Raw genomic sequence first — 18,031 nt, 5'->3', positions numbered from 1 at the left:
ACACATTAAGCAAGTTGTCAACGAACACTCAAAATCAGGGCATTGGGATGATGTATAATCTGAAATGCCTCTGACTATCTATTAGGAAACCATTCCTGTGAGGAATCATCTGATTTTTTCATAGTCAGAATCGAAATTAGGATCCCTGTGCCGTTATTCATGGTGAGTATAGGTGCAAAGTTGTTTAGGAGCTGCAGTAAGAAGGTATGGAATTTGAAGTCCATTTTGATGTGTTTCAAGCAAGCAAATGGGTTTTCTAGGATAAGTCACCGAGATTTGGCACCCTCAGTTTCAGTTTCTTGCAGTTAGGGCTGGAAATGGCACGGATGCGACCTGAATCTGACCATATCCGAATCCATTTTAACAGATATGATTTCTATGTTTGTGATTAGAATCCGACCCGAATATCCGAAAACCCGAATCATTTTAACAAAATTTATATTTTGATGCCTAACAATTAATTAATATCTTACATTTATATATGAAAATCATTAAAATAGTGTATTTTTTGGTGTTTTTTAATGGATATGGATATCCGAAATCCAATCCAAATCCGGATAGATCCAAATATGGTAAAGAGTTTTGAGTGAAAATCCGACCCAAACCCGCTCCATTCCAGCCCTACTTGCAGTGCAATAAATACACCATTACACATCTAAAATATAATTACGGAACAAAAAACACAGAAGGCTATAATAAGACCAACTCTGGCTACAAGGAGAGCTCCCTACTTATCATGGATAAAAATGTACAAAAGTCGTACACGCTTACATGTTATCATTGCCAGGCTTTCAATCATAACTCTGACAAAATCTTCGTTTGCCTCAGCTGATTCCCGAGCTGCACTAACTTCCAACATACCTTGTTATTTAGGAGGGCTCTCAGTGCACCACATGAATCAGTACCAATCCAGATGGACCTACAACCATGTCTCACTGCACCATTCCTTATTCCACCTTGCAGTGCAAGCATCAAGTCACCATTTAATCTCATGAATCATGACGGAACCATGGGGAATTCAAGAAAACGTATCTTGACAGACTTTGGTAGAACTAGCTATAATCTATATCCTAACATGTGCCATCGATTAATTAGTTAATTTGTGCTTGGTACGACACGAAAGACTAAATCGTTTCATGTGTCGGACCCCTAATGTTCTGATATACATCATCAGCAAATCCTAAAATCAGAACTCACAGTAAAAGAAAGTATCAAGATGATAAAATCATATTATGTCATCATCAGTTTTTCTCCTCAGCTGTTCAGAACTACCTCACCAACAGTGTAGTTGCTGAAGATTGTCTTAAGTGCAACAAAACCAAGCTTTGATTCAGTGGATTCTTTCCACAAGATTGTCCCGCAATGATATGATAGTTAACATTATGTTTGAACATTTTGTTTTAGATCAGTTTCGTATGCGTCTTGGCATTCGCAAACCATTGAGATATAACTCAGAATCACCTGAAGCAATCAGACACAATGAATAAAATTCCAGATCATAGGATGTTCAATTTGTACACATACCTGGTAAGCTAGCTAATATTAAACTTTTGCCAACACATTTTTCCCCAATCCCTCGAGTTACACAGGTTCAACTTACCATGTCTTCAATGTAGCAACTTAGTGGCAAAATTGATGCTCTTTTAGCTACTATATCTGCAACAAGATTCAATTCCCTCCATATGTCCTCCTTTCAAACACCTCTCCCATCTTGCTTGGAACCTCCAAGGCATTGAGCCATTTGTAATAGTAGTAACAGTTGCTTAAGGAATCTGATTCGATCCACAAATTGCCCCAGGCAAGTTCAGTTCATTCCATAATTGCACAACATTCTGTCCATTAGTTGTCTGCCACCCCTAACGTTTTGCCAACAATTAAAATGTAGTTACCATCAGAGTCTCTTGAAGGAGCACCGAGCACCAGAACAATGCATGGTTCCCTTTGAATGTTGAGCTGTGACAGCAACCTGCTTCTTGATCAGTTACCTACAAAGATGAGCTGATGTTCCCAGTGTCATCAAAATAGATCTTGTTGCCATGAGTCAATAAAGCAATCATACCACCAAGACACCAACCACAGCTGCAATCCACAAACGTTTTATGATTGAGCTTTGCCCCACTGTGTTTCATTGACTCTTTCAAGGATCCAAAATCATACCTAAATTTGAACAGACCTGCAAGCCAGTTCCACGTCTCCTTCGCAGAATCGCATTCCCATAGTATGTGCTTTAGGTCTTCATTTTTCTTTTTCTCCTTACAAACATAACTTCTAGAAGCCAGCTTCTCCCTTCTAAACTGAGTCATCTGTTGTTGCAGGATGTCAGAAATCAATCTACACATATTCAACATGGCATTAAAGAGCTACTCATAGTCCATGTCACTGCCTGCCAGCAAGATAAGAAAACCATATATTTTCTCAGTGCATTAGGCCAATTAAAGTAATTTAGCAGGAAAAACTGGACGAGATAGCACAATCAGATGCTTAGCAGACTTTGGTTAATGATGCAATAATAACTGAAATTTGAATATGTCTTGCCAAATCGGAAGGAAGTTATTCAACAGAAAGCATGCAGATCAGTTTAGTTGATGGCCTTAAAATTTGAAAGTTTCAGTCAAGGACCATTAGGTAGAAATTCTGAAAGGTCCTTTCATTGCAATCCATAAGTTTCAATGTCCTCTGGCGCACTAATTATGGATAGAAGAACCCAGACTCGGGAATATTACTGAATAGGCGAATACAATATGGCATGATATGTTTTGATAACAATGAAGGATCAGACTGTTGAGAGGAGAAAATTTCTATTCCCAGACAGGATGCTGAGAAGAAAACATCTTAGAAGGAAATGTCATAATAACGTTTGGTTATGCTCACAGTTCTCATTCTATTTTAGATTTTGTTTATTTGAATATTAAAAAAAAAATTATTTAGACAAACAGTGTGTACAAAAAATATACTAAAATAGAGAATGAAGTAACGTCAAATGTGAATTAAGAAAATTACCCTCGAGAACTTTATCTGCAGCAACCTATACCTGCTTAGCTCCCTTCAACATAAAAGCCCATACCAAATCAGTAATAATGAAATTTTTAAAAAGGATAACGAGGTGAAAGCAAAATTTCTTAGATTGCAATATTAGAAACACTCGCATGCAATACAGATACAATCTATAGCCTACGCTGCTCAAATCTAATGCAACCTGCAATACTAGAGAATCCGTCGATGAATCTTTAGTAGTAGCCTGCCAACCCAAGAAATCATCTGATATCAGAAACATTAGCCGGCTGTTCCCAGTTTGGTACTGTTTCAACCTTTAAAGGATCCACTGACATACCATCTCCAGAAGTAACAATCCCTAGGAACTTCACTTCCTTTTCCCAATATTCATATTTACTAGCATAAAGCTTATGACTTGTTAGTATTTGCATAGTAACTCGCATATGTATTTCAAGATCGCCTTGAGTTTCCAAGTATACTAGAACTTTATCAACAAATACAACAGCACACTGATATAATTGGGGGTAGACGATCCGATTCATTAAATCCCTACACTCCACTGGTGCAGTTGTCAAACCCAAATGACATTACAAAAATTTCATAGTGCCCATAATGTGTACAAAAAGCAGTTTTAGAGACATCTCCAACTTTGACCTGAAGCTGATAATCCTCAAATCGAACTTCGAAAAGAATTTCACTCCTTACGATTGATTCAACAAATGATTGATTCTAGGCAAAAGATATTTATTCTTCAGAGTCACCTTATTGAGCTGCCTATCGTCAGCAAACATCCTTAAAGTACATCCTTCTTATTCACAGAGAATAGGAGCTCCCAAGGAGAATTTCTAGGTCTAATAAAACCTTTGGCATGTAATTCACACAGCTGCTCTCTCAACTCTCAGTTCTGCTGGTTCCATTCTGTAAGGTGCTCTTGAATGGGCGATGTTCCTGGCATGAGCTCTATCGAGACTTCTCTTTAGGTGGTAACCCAGGTAACTCCTCTGGAAAGACATACTTGAAGTCTCTAACAACTAAAATTTGACCTAGCAAATATTCTTCACTCCTATCTTCTTCTAGACAAGCAAGATATTTGGATCTCTATCTCTGACTAGTTAATTAGTTTGACTAATAGGAAGAAGTGAACAAAGGGTTCTGCCCTAACTCCAATGAACCGAAAAGGAGTTGTTTCCAGAAAGCCAAATGTTACTCTCTTATTGAAGCAGTCCATCTTTGCATGGTAAGACGGAAGCCAATCCATTCCAAGGATAACATCAAAATCTTTAATCTCAAGAAGGATTAGATCAGCTGACGTGCCATGGTCTCCAATTGTGATCACACACATCTTGCACAACCTCTTATCAATAAAAAGAATTCCCGAGGGTTGTAGTTATCGACAAACTAAAGTCTAATAGTTCAGGTTGCAATTTCAGCATGCAAAAGAATTTTCCAACTATAAAGGAATTCTAGAACCAAAATCAATAAATACTCCAACTGTTGAATGAAAAACAAACATTACAACCAATTAAAGTACCTTCCACAACTGTATTAGAAGCATTGACATCCTGACGATTCAAGGCAAAGACACTACCAATTAAATTACTAGTCAGTGTATCATTCATCTGTCTGTTAGAAGTTGGAACCACAAGGGGACAAAATTCCGTGACCAATCTCACCACAATTGAAACATTTCCTGTATGGTCTATCTCCATGAATCCTTCCGCAGCGTTCACAGCCCTTAGCAAATTGTTTCACTGGCAAAGGATATGGTGCTACATTTGCATGCCGCTTGATTTTTTCCTGCCTTTTAGGATCAATTACAGCTGGAGATTTACCCTTGTTCTTTAGGTCACGTGCCTTATTATTGTAATTGATATCTCTTTCAATCACTAGTGCTCTCTCCACAACATCTGCCTAGACATTAAACATAAACTCTACAACCTTTATTCTGATGGCAGGCTTTAAACCAACCTCCTTTCTTGCTTTCAGTTCATCAGTAGCAACAATGTGAGGTGCATGTCCTGAGAACTTCCCAAATTATTCTCAGTATTTGCAAAGTCATATCCCCTTGTTCAAAGTAAATAACTCTGCCACCTAATTCCGGACACCTCATTGCAGCAAAAAGCCTCTCAATATCGTTCAGCCACTTCCTTCAAGAAGTTATTCCGATTGGCATCATATTCATGCTCAATCCTTTTAGCATCCCTTTTCTCTTCCCTAACAAAAAAAAGCTTGAAACATCTCTCTCGTCTGCGAGTCGGAGGTAGAACTAGACCCCTCCTCAACTCTACTGATCCCTTCAAACTCGTGGAGTACAAGGACAGATCAAAATATACACACAACTGCAACACCATTAAAACATGAATATAATCATTTCATTTATGACATATATATTGCAAAATGTAACTAGAAAAACACATATTATGCATTCTTATCTACTTATGTAATCCTCCAAGGAATGGTAACCTTGTGCTCAAAATCGAATAGTCACAACCTCAAATTCAATAGAGGATTATCTTAATCCATGGCAAATCTTGAGGGGTGAAATCAATATAAGCCACAATAAGATATAGACAAAGGCAGCAAAAAAATACAGACATTTATCAAGCATTTGTAGAAAAACACTTTCCCATTCAATATTTACACCAAAGTACACAAGCCATTCATTACTACAGACACCTAGTTGTTTATAATTTTACATAAACAAAATATTAAGTATGACGACTCAAGGGTCTATTGTGGAAGAACGTGTGTTCATGATACTTCAGATATTTGGCGCCCACTGGCACACTGATACTTTGTTCTCGTATAGGAGGCAAGGCACCAACTAGATAAAAGAGAAAATGTAACAATGAGATCTTCTGATGACTTCATAATGGAAGTAAACAAAGCATTATGAATTCGAAGGATTATTTCTCCCAACAAAAGAACACATCAAAATGGCAACTAATCCTTCCTATCAAAAAATATCCCGCAATAAGGCAGTGGTTTAACTGAAATCAAAAGTAACAATAAAAATTCAATCATTTCAAAAAGAAGCATCTGAGGAAGTTGCTTAACCAAGACCAGTGAAAAAAGAGACTAAAGACTGTGCAGCACTTGACAAATTCTTACAAGTAATGCGAGGAGCAAATTGTATAAAGATACACCTTCAATGATTTAAGTACTTAAAGGGAAGGGAGTAGGCCCCAAGGTCCTCGCTAAAACAGGTAACCCCAGGTTAAAACCAATTTTAGTTCCAAGGGGATTGAAAAACACCGCAATAGGCAGGTTCAACTAATTAGGGCAACATGATTATGAAAGCACTTTCGAGGACTGTACACCAATTGATGTATGCAACCAACACAATCATCACCATTCACCAATACTAATAACCAAAACTTATACAACACACCCATTCATTAAACAGTTTAATATCAAAAGAATCCCCTCAAATCAACAACCATTAAGTATAAAGAAATCTTATCTGTCTATGCAAGTATCCAGTATAGTCATCAAAGAAATAACTTGATAAACAAGAACAAACCATTCAAATCAAAGTACTCCAAGGCCCCAACAGATATGCATGTTTGTGCAAAAAACTCTTGAAGTAAACAATCAAATCAGCATAAAACAAGATCGATTATTTGTTATTTAGGGATTCAATTACAATGACGAAAATTAACCAAAAACACCACATATTGACCCCAACACTAGATAGGACCAGAAACCCTAACCAACCCAAACAAATCCCAGAAAGCCTTTTAGACACTGCAAAACTTAAGTACAGCCTTGCTGCCTTCGGAAACTGCATGTTTAGCAAGTTCACCAGGTAGATGAAGACGAACAGCAGCTTGAATCTCCCTCGAAGTAATAGTACACCTTTTACTAGACCTAAGAAGTCTCGAAGTTTCTTGAGCAAGCCTTTCAAAGAGCTCATTCATGAAATTGTTCATGATTGTCATGGCCTTACTTGAAATTCCAATATCAGGGTGAACTGTTTTCAGAACTTTGAAGATGTAGATCTTGTAGCTTTCGAAGCTCTTCTTCTTCTTCTTCTTTTTCCTTTCTGAAACTGCTTCTCCCTGAGGTTTCTTTTGGGATTTTGGTTTTCTGTTGGCAGCGTTTTCAGCTACTTTCTCCTCTGTAGCTGTTGGTGATGCTGGTTTTTTTCCTGCTAGCTTTTTCACTCCATTGGGCGCCATCAGGCAGACGCTTGCTGAGGGGAAGAAGATAGAGGGAGATAGAGAGAGTTGGTGGAATAAGATAGGAGAAATGTGGGTGTATTTATAGAGCTCCGGGGTGGATGTGATTGGTTGGTTTGGATAGTCGTGGATTGGAGCAATGACCATTCACATTAGGAAGGAACCATTTCTGGACAGGGCATTAATGGAAGAGATTTCATAAGATTCTGAATTTTTTTGGTACACAACTTAAAACATTGAATCTTGTACTCTTTCTTTTTTATTATTGCTGGGGCATTTTTCGTATTCACAATTCACCTGACCGTTCGAAAAGTCACAATCTCAACCACAACCATTGCACAACTGCTTCAGATGGGGTGAAAGAGCTTAATCACAGGGAAATCGGAGAAGGCGCCAAGGAGAGTCAACGGGAACACAATTAATGAGAACGAAAGGAAACTCAGAACTAAGATGGTTTTGGGTCTAAGATGTGACATAATGTAACAGAAATAAAACGTACAGTGGAAAATAAGAATTACTAGAATTGAGAATAAATAACCCCGCAATATAAACTGGTAGGCCCTTGCTCAAACAACGATACTGCAGCATACTGCACCTACTTAGGTCCTTTCTCACTAGCCTCTTTTTCTTCAACAGTGAACATTAAAGCCCACGTACAATCAGTACTACACTCATACGAAGCATTAAAAGATGAAGGACGGGATATATAAGACAACTAACAAACTTTCTGTTGCAGTAGAACCTCAATAAGATAATAACCCTTGGGACAGGGCAAAATCCATTAATTAAGCAGGATTTTAGTAAATCAGTAAATTGATAATATATTCAGTAATCGATAAAGTTATAGTTATTAACTTTTTCAAGTATTTTTTGGCTTGTTAAAACTTACAATATGTACATTTTTTTATTTTTTTGATAAATTATGTGCAAATATTATGGTGTGAAGGATCATATAAAATCATAAGGAAGTATGATCAGGCCGAAAGGCGTAATCGTTAACATATATTTCCTTATACATTTGAATTAAAACAAGTTATATTATGTATAAGCTAGGAAATATGTATAGACCAGAGTGATATTATATATAACCTTTATCATATGGTAATGAAGAATTTAATCAACCTTTACTAATCCAACACAGCCTATTCTAGTATTCTACAACCTACAACACTATAGCGTACTTGGTATCATTGATACTTCTTATTATTTATGTAATTAGTGGGACATATAGAACTCTACAGAGAAACTTTTGAAATCTATTATCTTACAAATTTAGGAAAATCATTAATTTAGTACATTGGCCCAAATCAGAGTTAGTAAAATTTATTATCTAAGCGCAATAATTAATTTATCACATATCAATTTAATGAGGTTCTACTGTATATATCTGTTAGAGTTCAAGCCGAGACATTAGATAGGTAGGACACAATATTCCTATATATTGTAAATAAAATATTTTCCTACATGAGATGTGTGAGAGATGGCCGAAACTAATTAAGTCGCTCTCTCTTTTCTCTCCAAATTTCCTTCTTCATTAGCAATAATATATTTTTACTATCTTACCACATTTTTTTTATCAAATTTCACTAGATAGTACTTTGTCAGCTGCAGAAAATCAGGATAATAAAATTTTATAGGTAACTTCACCATGACAGTCACGTCAGTGGTTTCTGAAGGAGGTACAGGGAAACCAATGCAAGTTATTACAAACGGTCACACTCCACAGCACCAAAATATGGAGAAAATGTGTGCTCATATAAAATATGACTACATGCATGTACACATGCAAAACCTATCACCATATAATTACTAAACACGGATCATACGATTCAAGAATGCGCTTAGAGCCTTAGAGAAGACATCATTTGAAATATTCTTCACTTAGACACTACAGCATGCAGCCTTAAGCGTGTCATAATTAATGGGGACGTAGACGAAAGAAATGAGGAAGAAAAAGGGCCAAAGGGGTATCAAGAAACATTCCAAGGAGAAAGCATACACTAATAAGTGAGCACATTCAGAAGTTTCCCAGACCTTTCTTTTGACGTCACAAAAATTACATAAAGAAAACATTGTGTGATGATTTAAGAAAGTAGTACCATTGAATGATAAAACAAAGAAAAGGTCACTCATCGTCCAGAGTGTTAATGACTCTCACTTGATTACAACACAAAGACAAGCCAACTCAACTCTTACAATGAGATTTTAACTTATTTAAGGGATACAAATTTCTGGACATATAGCATGCAGATTTTCATTAGTGAATAGTGCATTTACGGATGTCTCTTTTGGCAAGAACAATTATTTTGAGGCTTAATGAGATTTAATAAGCTGACATTTTTGTTCCAGTTGGCTCAGAGAAAATAACAAACTGTATTCAACTGGCGAAACAAAAGAAAGAAGTCCATCAACATGGGAAATCACCATAATTATAATTCATCGCGTTTCTTATACTAGTATATTGCATAGCAGTGGGGGCGTGAGCAGAGCCCCTCGTATGCTATGGTTATTTGACAAAGTTACTTGTTGAACAATGGTTCAACCATTGGATTGGATGCTATGACAAACTCCCCTCAATATCCAAAAGCAATAACTCTATTACCTACCCATCAATTCCAATCTAGTTCATCGATTTGTTTAAACATTCAATTCGACAAGTTGCATACCAAAAGCAAAGATAAAAAGTGTAGTCAATTAACCGACAAATAACTATAACACACTTATTTATCAAGAATCAAAGTAAACTGCTACACCATGGTTATTTGATCTTATACCCCCTCGCAATTATTTTCTTAATTCAAGTTGTACTAAATTTTTTGGCTATTAATATTGCAAAAAAGAGTTAAGCTTTAAGGTTGATCCTTAACAGGAGCAGCCCCTGAACACACTCCAAGAACCAATTCTCTAGAAAGCAATATGCCACTGTCAACTAAAAAATTAACATAAACCTAGAACATGCATTTTTTAAGTAGAACATCAAAGTGACAAACAATATAATTGTAGTAAATAGAATACAAGTTTTGAACAACCTAGATATAAGTTTATTATGCAATTATTAACACATTCTACAGAGTCCCCAAATTGTTGGAAAGAGATGAACCAAACAATAATGGAATGCAAGCAAACAACGAATTACTTCAGAAATCTGACTGAAAACGGAATTCGATAACCACAATAATAGAATCATTTCTTCTGCTTAAAAATCATTCAATAGAATTAACACTTGTCAATCAGCAGAAAAAATTAACGACACAAAGGAAAAGATAACAATATAAGTTGGTCATAATCTTATACTATTCCAAGCGACTGTTGTGTTGTGCAGTGCAGTAGTATTACCTATTTCTTCCCAAATGCACCAATTCAACAATTAATTATTCAAAATAAACAAATGCTTTAAAAATAAGATGAAGAAAAATACCCGAAAAGTAGCTTTACTATCATCAACAAAAAAGCTGAGGGGAGTTATTGAGACGAAGAGAAGAAAGAGTGAAAATGATATTCATCAAGACAAATGAATGGTTAAAAATTGATATAAAACTAGGTGATGATGTGGCATTAACTCTTGTTTTAATCCCACTTCCCAACTCATATATTGTCTTGTTAATCCCAATATATTTACAATGCTGACGTACACTTTGAGATTTTAAGGTTTTAAAATTGCCCTTGTCCATTAATTTAGTCTCTCCATCATGTCTCATCAAAAGATACCATATATCTCATAAGTTGACACAAGTTAGAGAGTTGAAAAATGGGAAAGTTTGGTGTTATTGGTCTACTAGTTTTAACTGTCTCGAATCTGAGTAGTCTTAGTATATTTACATGGAGACATTCCTTATGGTATCTCTGAGCTTCCAAATATGCGACATTTGTATCTGGCTGGAAATGAGAATCTTACTGCCGACTGTTCAGAACTATTACAAGGAACGAAGCTGGCCAAAGATTGAGGTACTCAACTTAGCTGCAAATAGTATATATGGGATGTTTCCTAGTTCAGTTGGAAATATGACCTCACTTGTTAATCTCGATTTGTTTTTTAACGACATTGAAGGTGGAATTCCTAGCCCCATTGGTTACCTCTGCAACCTAAAAAGTTTGAACATGTTTGGTAATAGCTTGACAGGGAGTTGCCAAAGTTTCTTCTGAAGACCAAGAGCTGAATCTCTGCAAGTCCTTTGCCTAGTATGATGTACTTGAGATTGAGTAACAATAGATTAGTTGGGTGAACTTGATGTTAGTTACAACTTGTTGCATGGTAATATTCCTTCTTCCTTTGGGAGGTTGTCGTTTCTAACAGATTTGAGCCTTGCGGGAAATGAACTAAATGGCAGTCTTCCTGATAGTTTAGGAGAACTTTCCAATTTGAATACGTTCGATGTTTCTTCCAATTACTTGGCTGGGACTACTATTTCCGAATCACATTTTTCGAGGAAGATCTTACGCATATCAACTAACTCTTTGGTTTTGAATGTGAGCTTCAATTGGCTTCCTCCATTTCATGTCAGGAATCTCGACATGGCTTCATGCAAATTGGGTCCTTCGTTTCCAGCGTGGCGAGGGAAGTGGAGTACTTGGACTTCTCAAATGCAACTATATCAGGTACCATCCCAAGCTGGTTTTGGGATCTATCTTCTAATCTTTCTCTCTTAAATGTTTCTTTCAATCGGTTAGAAGGTCAACTACCAAATCCACTCAAGGTTATGTTGATTTAAGTTCCAACCTCTTTGGAGAAGCGATACCCCTTCCAGTTGTCGAGATTGAATTATTGGAGCTATCTAACAACCAATTCTCTGGAACCATCCCAACAAACATAGGCCAAGTGCTTCCAGATTTAATCTTTTTTTCCCTTTCACATAACCATATCACAGGCGAAATCCCAGCCTCCATTGGAGATATGCTACTTTTACAAGTACTTGATCTTTCAAGCAATAATCTAACAGGTGAAATACCCCCAAACTTACAATATTGTTCTTACATGAAGGTTCTTGATCTAGATAGCAATAATTTCTATGGGACTATTCCTTCTTCATTTGGTCAGTTAAGTCAGCTTCAGTCATTGCACCTTAGCAACAATAGGCTATCAGGGGAACTCCCACCTTCTCTGCAGAGTTTAACCACTTTGAAGACATTAGATCTCGGCAACAACCATTTCTTTGGAAATATTCCACTTTGGATTGGAGAAAAGCTCTCTTCTCTAAAAATTCTTCGCTTGAGGTCGAATGCATTTTCAGGAATTCTTCCTAATCAACTTACAAATCTCACTTTACTACAAGTCTTGGATCTTGCTGAAAACATTGGTTGGAAGCCTTCCTCCCAATATAACTGGTTTTAAGGCCATGTTGCGCGTGCAAAATGCAATTGAGTACAGGTTCTTTGGGAAGTACAGAGGTGTCTACTACGAAGAGAGTTTAATTGTGACCACAAAAGGCCAAACTCAAAGATACACGGAAGCTCTTTCCCTTGTAACCAGCATAGACCTATCTGGAAATCATTTCCATGGCGACTTTCCTGAAGCAATTACTAAACTGAGGGGCTTAGTGGTTCTCAACACGTCAAGGAATCATTTCAGTGGCCACATCCCTAGTGCAATTGCAGAGTTACATGAACTATCGTCTTTCGACATCTCATCAAATGAGATTTCTGGCGTCATTCCATCTAGCATGTCTTCCATGTCATATTTAAGTTACCTCAACCTGTCTAACAATAACTTTTCGGGCAAGATACCTTTTGAGGGCCAGATGACAACCTTCGACGCATCTGCGTTTTCTGGAAATTTACGACTTTGTGGACCTCCACTTTCTACAAAATGTGATGGAACTGCCTCAGATAAAGGAGGTACCACGGAAGTTGACTTCACAGATAATTGGTTTTACTTGAGTATGGGTTTGGGATTCGTTCTAGGCCTTTTAGTTCCTCTTGCTATTTTTGCAATCAAAAGGCCTTGGAGTGATGCTTACTTCGGTTTCATGGATAAAATTCTTGAGAAACCGCTGCATTGAGGTTCCTAGTCTGAAAGTTCTTGTTATTAGTCAGAATGTTCACTGACCTAGCCGCTAAAATAAAGTTTGTTATTCTACTGTGAGCCTTATTTCTAAATACAAATTACAGATTGTATCCTATAATCATAATCATAATCATAATCATTAGGGCAGTTGTTTATACCATACGGGACGGATACCCAAACCCATTACCAAAACAAGCAAAAAAGACACCTTCAGATTGAAACCAATTTTAGTGAATTAAATCAAACGCAATCTCCAAGGGATTCGATAAACACCAACAGGCAGTTCAAGTAATTAGGGCAACACGATTACTATAGCACTTTCATGGAAAATGTTGACCAATTGCCTCACCCAGCTAACACAATACTCACAAGAATTAAATACTAAATCTTGTATAGGCATACCCATTCATTAGATGGTTTATAATATCAAAAGAAACCACTCAAATCAACAAGCTGTGAAGCATGCAAACATCTATTTGTCTATGCAAGCATCCAGCATAGTCTACCAACAATTAAACTTTAAAAATAAGAACAGCCCATTCAAATAAAAATACTTCCAAGACCCAACAGATATGCATGTTTATGCAAACAATAGTTGAGGTAAACAAATAAATCAGCACAGAATAAAATCTATTACTTATTATTTTGGGTTTCAATTACAGCAACAACAACCAACCCACAGCTCCTCATAATGACATCAACACTAGACAAGCACAGAAACCCTCACCGACCAACCAAACCCCAGGCACCCTTCTAAGCACTGTTAAACTTAGCGACAGCTTTCATCCCTTCCGAAACTGCATGTTGAGCAAGTTCACCAGGCAGAAGAAGACGAACAGCAGTTTGAATCTCCCTCGACGTAATCGTATGCTTCTTATCAAACCTCACAAGCTTTGAGGCTTCCTGAGCAAGCTTTTCGAAGAAATCATTGACAAAATTGTTCATGATAACCATGGCTTTGCTTGAAATTCCAATATCAGGGTGAACTTGTTTCAGAACTTTGAAGATGTAGATCTTGTAGGTTTCTGCACTTCTAATTTTGGCCCTTTTGGCCTTTTTCTTCTTTTCTGAAACTGCTTCTCTGTGAGGTTTCTTTTCGGCTTTTCGTTTCTTCTTGGCAACTGGTGCTTTTTCAGCTTCTTTCTCCTCTGTGGCTGTTGGTGATGCTGGTATTTTGGTAGTTGGCTTCTTCTCTGCCTTGGACGCCATAAGGGAGACGATTGCTGAAGGGAGTAAGATAGAGAGTGATAGAGAGAGTTGGCAGATTGGGATAGGAGAAATGGAGGTGCATTTATAGAGGGTAGGGGTGGATGCAATTGGTTACTTTAGGTAGACGCAGACTGGGAGTAATGGTCATTCTATATTAGATAGGAACTATTTTTGGATAGAGTATTAATGGCATAAATTTCATAAGATTTTGGAGACTGTAACTTTGGTACAAAATTTATAATATGCTGAATCTTGTACTCTTTCTTTTTCAGTCTTGCCAGGATGTTTCCGTATTTTCAAATCATCTGACCACTCGAAAGGATACTATCACAACTATTGCACAACAGCTTTGGAAGGGCAAAAAGAGTGTTCCAAAAAGATCCCATAACCACGGTGAAGTCAGTGAAGGCTCGGTCCTAACAACGAGAGTCGACGGATGCCCATTCAACCAGATCAAAAACGAATGCAGAACTAATATGGTTTAATGTCTAAGTTGTTGCATAATATAACAAAAGTAAAATGTACAGGTGGAAAATAAGACTTACTAGAATATCCAACCTGCAACATAAACTGGCAGGTCCTTGCCCAAACAACAACATCTGCGGCTCTCTAGATAGTACTTAGCTCCTTGCTCGCTAGCACCTTTTTCTTTAACAGTCAACATTAAAGCCCACAACAATCAGTACTAAGAAACTTGTACCAATAAAACTAAACGAAGGACAGAATATATAAGATAACTAACAAACCTTTTGTCATATCAATCCAACTCTAATCCAGTTTCACTGGATAACACTTCGTCAACTGCAGAAAATCAGTACAGTAGAACTTGATATATAACTGCACCATGACAGTCAAGTCAGTGATATCTGAACAAGAAACTGGGAAGCCACTGCAAGTTGTCGCAAACAGTCCACAGCACCAAAAGATGGAGAAATGTTTGCTCATATAATATGTGACTACATGCGAATACACGTGGCAAAACCTGTCACCAAATAAAAAATTGAACACAGGTCATACCATTCAGGAATGCACTTAAAGAAGACACCATCTTAAATTTTCTCTTTACTTAGACACCAGGGCAAGTATGCTTAAACCTGTCATAGGTAATACTTTAAACTGGAATGTCAATAACAACAAGGCGACAAGCAACATGTCGACATTAAGGAGCACGGTATCCATAAATGAAAAGAAGCAGAAATAGTGCCAAAGGGGTTCAACGCTAAGTTACATTGACACGGACAGGTGTGTCCATATCCAACACGGATACAAAGTGTCAGACATGGCAAAATATAAAAATTTGAGGTATATCACATGCAATATGTGCCCCACATAAACACGTGGATACGTGTCTGACATGGATTACCAATGATAAAACACACAATTCTGTGATACCTACTAAGTGACCAGAAGTCAGGAGTTTCCTAGACCTTTCTTTTAGTGTCACCGAATTTGCAATTCATAGTTTCAAAGAAAATTTTGTCTGATGGTTTAAGAAAGTAGTATCTCTGAATGATAAAATAGAGCAAAGGTCATAGTCAATTCAACTCCTAGCACAAAATCTCAACTGACCTAAGGAATATTTTTTTCTCAACATTTAGCATGCAGATTTTCATGAAATGTTTTTTAGTATTGATTGAGTTAATAGTGCATCTACAGATGTGTCTTTTGGCAAGAGAAATTATCGCTTAGGAGGCTTATAACAGAATATAGTTGAAATCCCAGGCATCCACTTTCAATAAGATAGCTCACAACAACAAACATAAGCATTGAAATCTGAGAAATATCGTATTCCAGATGATAAGAATAAATCTAACTCGGTATTCATAAGCGGAACATTCTTTAAGAAGTTAAAAACACGGATACTTTCGTTCCAGCTGGCTCGGAGAAAATAACAAATTGTATAAACGGTAACCTAAGATATTTTTTTTCTCGGTAAAGTAGGTGTATATATATAACCATAATATCAAAGTAGTAGGATCAGGTATCCCACAGAATTACAACAAGAGGAACTACGAAAATAAAGAAAACACTTCATTAATGGAATCACAATCAACATAATAAACTTTCAACGACAACTCAACAGGGGAAATCACCATAACTGTATCCAAAGTGAGCTACATACACATGCACCAGGTTTCTTATAAAATGATATATGACAAGGAATTTCATGGATATATAATGCTGAAATGCATCAAATAGAAGTACAAATAAGTCGTGAATTTCGGTTCTACAATGGAAACACAAATGAGTCTCAAAAGAATTGAAGAGAGGCGAAAAGAAAAGAAACAAATGTGAACCGGTGCCTAACAATCCGTTACAAACCAAAATCAAGAAGGGAACATTTATCATATAACATAGCTAAATCATTATGAAGAAATATTGAAAGAGTAATCAGACAAGTCAAACAATATAAAGGATCAAGAACTGTCACTTAACTCGACACTGTTTGCACCATATTCAGTAACATTCTCTTCAACCCATTTGGCTCAGCACATGTTTATAAGCAGCATTATTCACTACGTACGATGAATATAAAAAATTTGGAAAGTTTTAAAATTTGAGAGAAAGAACAAAATTACAAATTCTTCATGGCTAAAACAGTTGGTTGCCAATGTTAGGGCATCACCAATGGGGCCTGGATACGGGCCTCTGTCTCCAAATTTAACGGCCGCCTAGTCGGTCTCTAGGCGCTATGCGGTGCCCAACCGACTCGCCTTAAGAAATTGGTGAACCGACTAGGCGGTCCAGTCAATTATTATTATTATTATTATTTTAAATGATTAAATGTCGAAAATTAAAAGCCCGTGTAGACTTAAGATTTGAATTAGTTTAAAAGACTAAAGTTTAATGTAAATTATATGTCACTATAACAATGATTATGTTTTTATATAAAGTCGATATTCTTCGACTATTACACATTTTTGTAATAAGTTTCTTTGTATGTGTTTATTTTTTGAATTATGGTAAATGATTTTCTTTATTTCTTATAATATATGTGTGTATTACTATATATATTAGATAAAAAAACCGCCTAGCTGTCTAGGCACTGCCTATAAGACCTAGGCGCTAGGCGCTCCTACCGCCCAACTACCGCCTAGTATTTTTTAGAACACTGGACCTTAGTGAAAAATTGTTTCCAATGCAGCCTCTAAATGGGCCTCCAATTTAACCATCCTAGATATGTGTCTTTATTTCTATAGATATTTATAAAGGACCTGAAGCCCAAAGTGTAATTGAAACTTTGCACATGACTTCACTTAAGTCAACACGTGACTTCACTTTTTGATTTTTTGGTCTTGCTTCACATGTTATAAAGGAGCAGTCATCTTCTCCATTGGAACACCCATCGATATAGAGTTTTAGCTCCTCCTTATTGCCCTCTAAAACGCTGACGTGGCCCTCCAAAATGCTGACGTGACCCTGGGTTTTAAAGGCCTGCATTGGTGATGCCCTTAACGTGCTAAATCTTCAAATATGCATACAATTCTAAGAAAAAACTTTAAAAAACGTGTTTACCTAAAAACAAACACAACTCGGACTACCTTAGTCAATGTCTACATATAAAAGTTTAGTTTCATAAGAATCACTAATGGTTTCACGCATGTAATAAGGTGCCAATTTTCCCTTTACCAACAACTAACTTAAA

At 36.8% G+C, this 18,031-nt stretch overlaps 3 protein-coding genes and 1 pseudogene across 18 annotated transcripts; 1 reads left to right on the top strand and 3 right to left on the bottom strand.

Annotated features, from left to right (window-relative positions):
* Nucleotides 1–1,462: 1,462 nt before the first annotated feature.
* Nucleotides 1,463–10,972, bottom strand: LOC147482485 (uncharacterized). 13 transcript variants are annotated; one of them, XR_015206328.1, is made up of 5 exons: nt 10,594–10,964; nt 4,526–5,333; nt 3,001–3,043; nt 2,158–2,303; nt 1,463–2,079 (listed from the first exon to the last, which is right to left on the bottom strand). XR_015206328.1 is itself a non-coding variant. In XM_086580859.1 (4 exons), the coding sequence occupies exons 1-4, from the start codon at nt 10,614–10,616 to the stop codon at nt 1,986–1,988; spliced, it is 306 nt and encodes a 101-aa protein (XP_086436985.1). In that variant the 5' UTR covers nt 10,617–10,956; the 3' UTR covers nt 1,463–1,985. The 13 variants fall into 13 exon arrangements, 1 of the variants encoding a protein (XP_086436985.1); XR_015206323.1 differs by having other exon boundaries at nt 2,158–2,383; nt 10,594–10,958; XR_015206321.1 differs by having other exon boundaries at nt 1,463–2,383; nt 3,197–5,333; nt 10,594–10,972.
* On the bottom strand, nt 6,576–10,587 carry LOC147482486 (histone H2B.11-like). The gene has a single exon (XM_086580854.1). The coding sequence runs from the start codon at nt 7,320–7,322 to the stop codon at nt 6,735–6,737; it is 588 nt and encodes a 195-aa protein (XP_086436980.1). The 5' UTR covers nt 7,323–10,587; the 3' UTR covers nt 6,576–6,734.
* Nucleotides 10,973–11,057: 85 nt separating the features above from the next.
* On the top strand, nt 11,058–13,288 carry LOC147482484 (receptor-like protein EIX2; annotated as a pseudogene).
* Nucleotides 13,289–13,789: 501 nt separating this feature from the next.
* On the bottom strand, nt 13,790–17,045 carry LOC147482483 (histone H2B.9-like). Of its 4 annotated transcripts, none has more exons than XM_086580856.1 (4): nt 16,822–17,045; nt 15,132–15,367; nt 14,931–15,033; nt 13,790–14,399 (listed from the first exon to the last, which is right to left on the bottom strand). In XM_086580856.1, the coding sequence occupies exons 3-4, from the start codon at nt 14,950–14,952 to the stop codon at nt 13,930–13,932; spliced, it is 492 nt and encodes a 163-aa protein (XP_086436982.1). In that variant the 5' UTR covers nt 14,953–15,033; nt 15,132–15,367; nt 16,822–17,045; the 3' UTR covers nt 13,790–13,929. The 4 variants fall into 4 exon arrangements, with proteins under 4 accessions (XP_086436982.1, XP_086436983.1, XP_086436984.1 ...); XM_086580857.1 differs by having other exon boundaries at nt 13,790–14,856; nt 16,822–17,036; XM_086580858.1 differs by having other exon boundaries at nt 13,790–14,801; nt 16,822–17,036.
* Nucleotides 17,046–18,031: the final 986 nt, after the last annotated feature.

Source organism: Coptis chinensis, chromosome 8 (assembly GCF_015680905.1).
Source record: "Coptis chinensis isolate HL-2020 chromosome 8, ASM1568090v1, whole genome shotgun sequence".
Lineage (NCBI taxonomy): Eukaryota > Viridiplantae > Streptophyta > Magnoliopsida > Ranunculales > Ranunculaceae > Coptis > Coptis chinensis.
This window is presented reverse-complemented; position numbering and strand designations above follow the sequence as displayed.

Excerpts from the sequence above, each read along its gene's own strand:
- LOC147482486 (XM_086580854.1), bottom strand. The coding sequence starts at position 7,322 with ATGGTCATTGCTCCAATCCACGACTATCCAAACCAACCAATCACATCC.
- LOC147482485 (XM_086580859.1), bottom strand. The coding sequence starts at position 10,616 with ATGATAGTAAAGCTACTTTTCGG. Across the intron at positions 2,304-3,000 it reads TGCAGATAAAGTTCTCGAGG|ATGACTCAGTTTAGAAGGGA; the intron begins GTAATTTTCTTA and ends CTGCAACAACAG. Across the intron at positions 2,080-2,157 it reads GCAGGTCTGTTCAAATTTAG|CTGTGGTTGGTGTCTTGGTG; the intron begins GTATGATTTTGG and ends TGTGGATTGCAG.
- LOC147482483 (XM_086580855.1), bottom strand. The coding sequence starts at position 14,952 with ATGTTGCAGGTTGGATATTCTA. Across the intron at positions 14,400-14,930 it reads GTTGCAGGTTGGATATTCTA|CAATCGTCTCCCTTATGGCG; the intron begins GTAAGTCTTATT and ends TACTCCCTTCAG.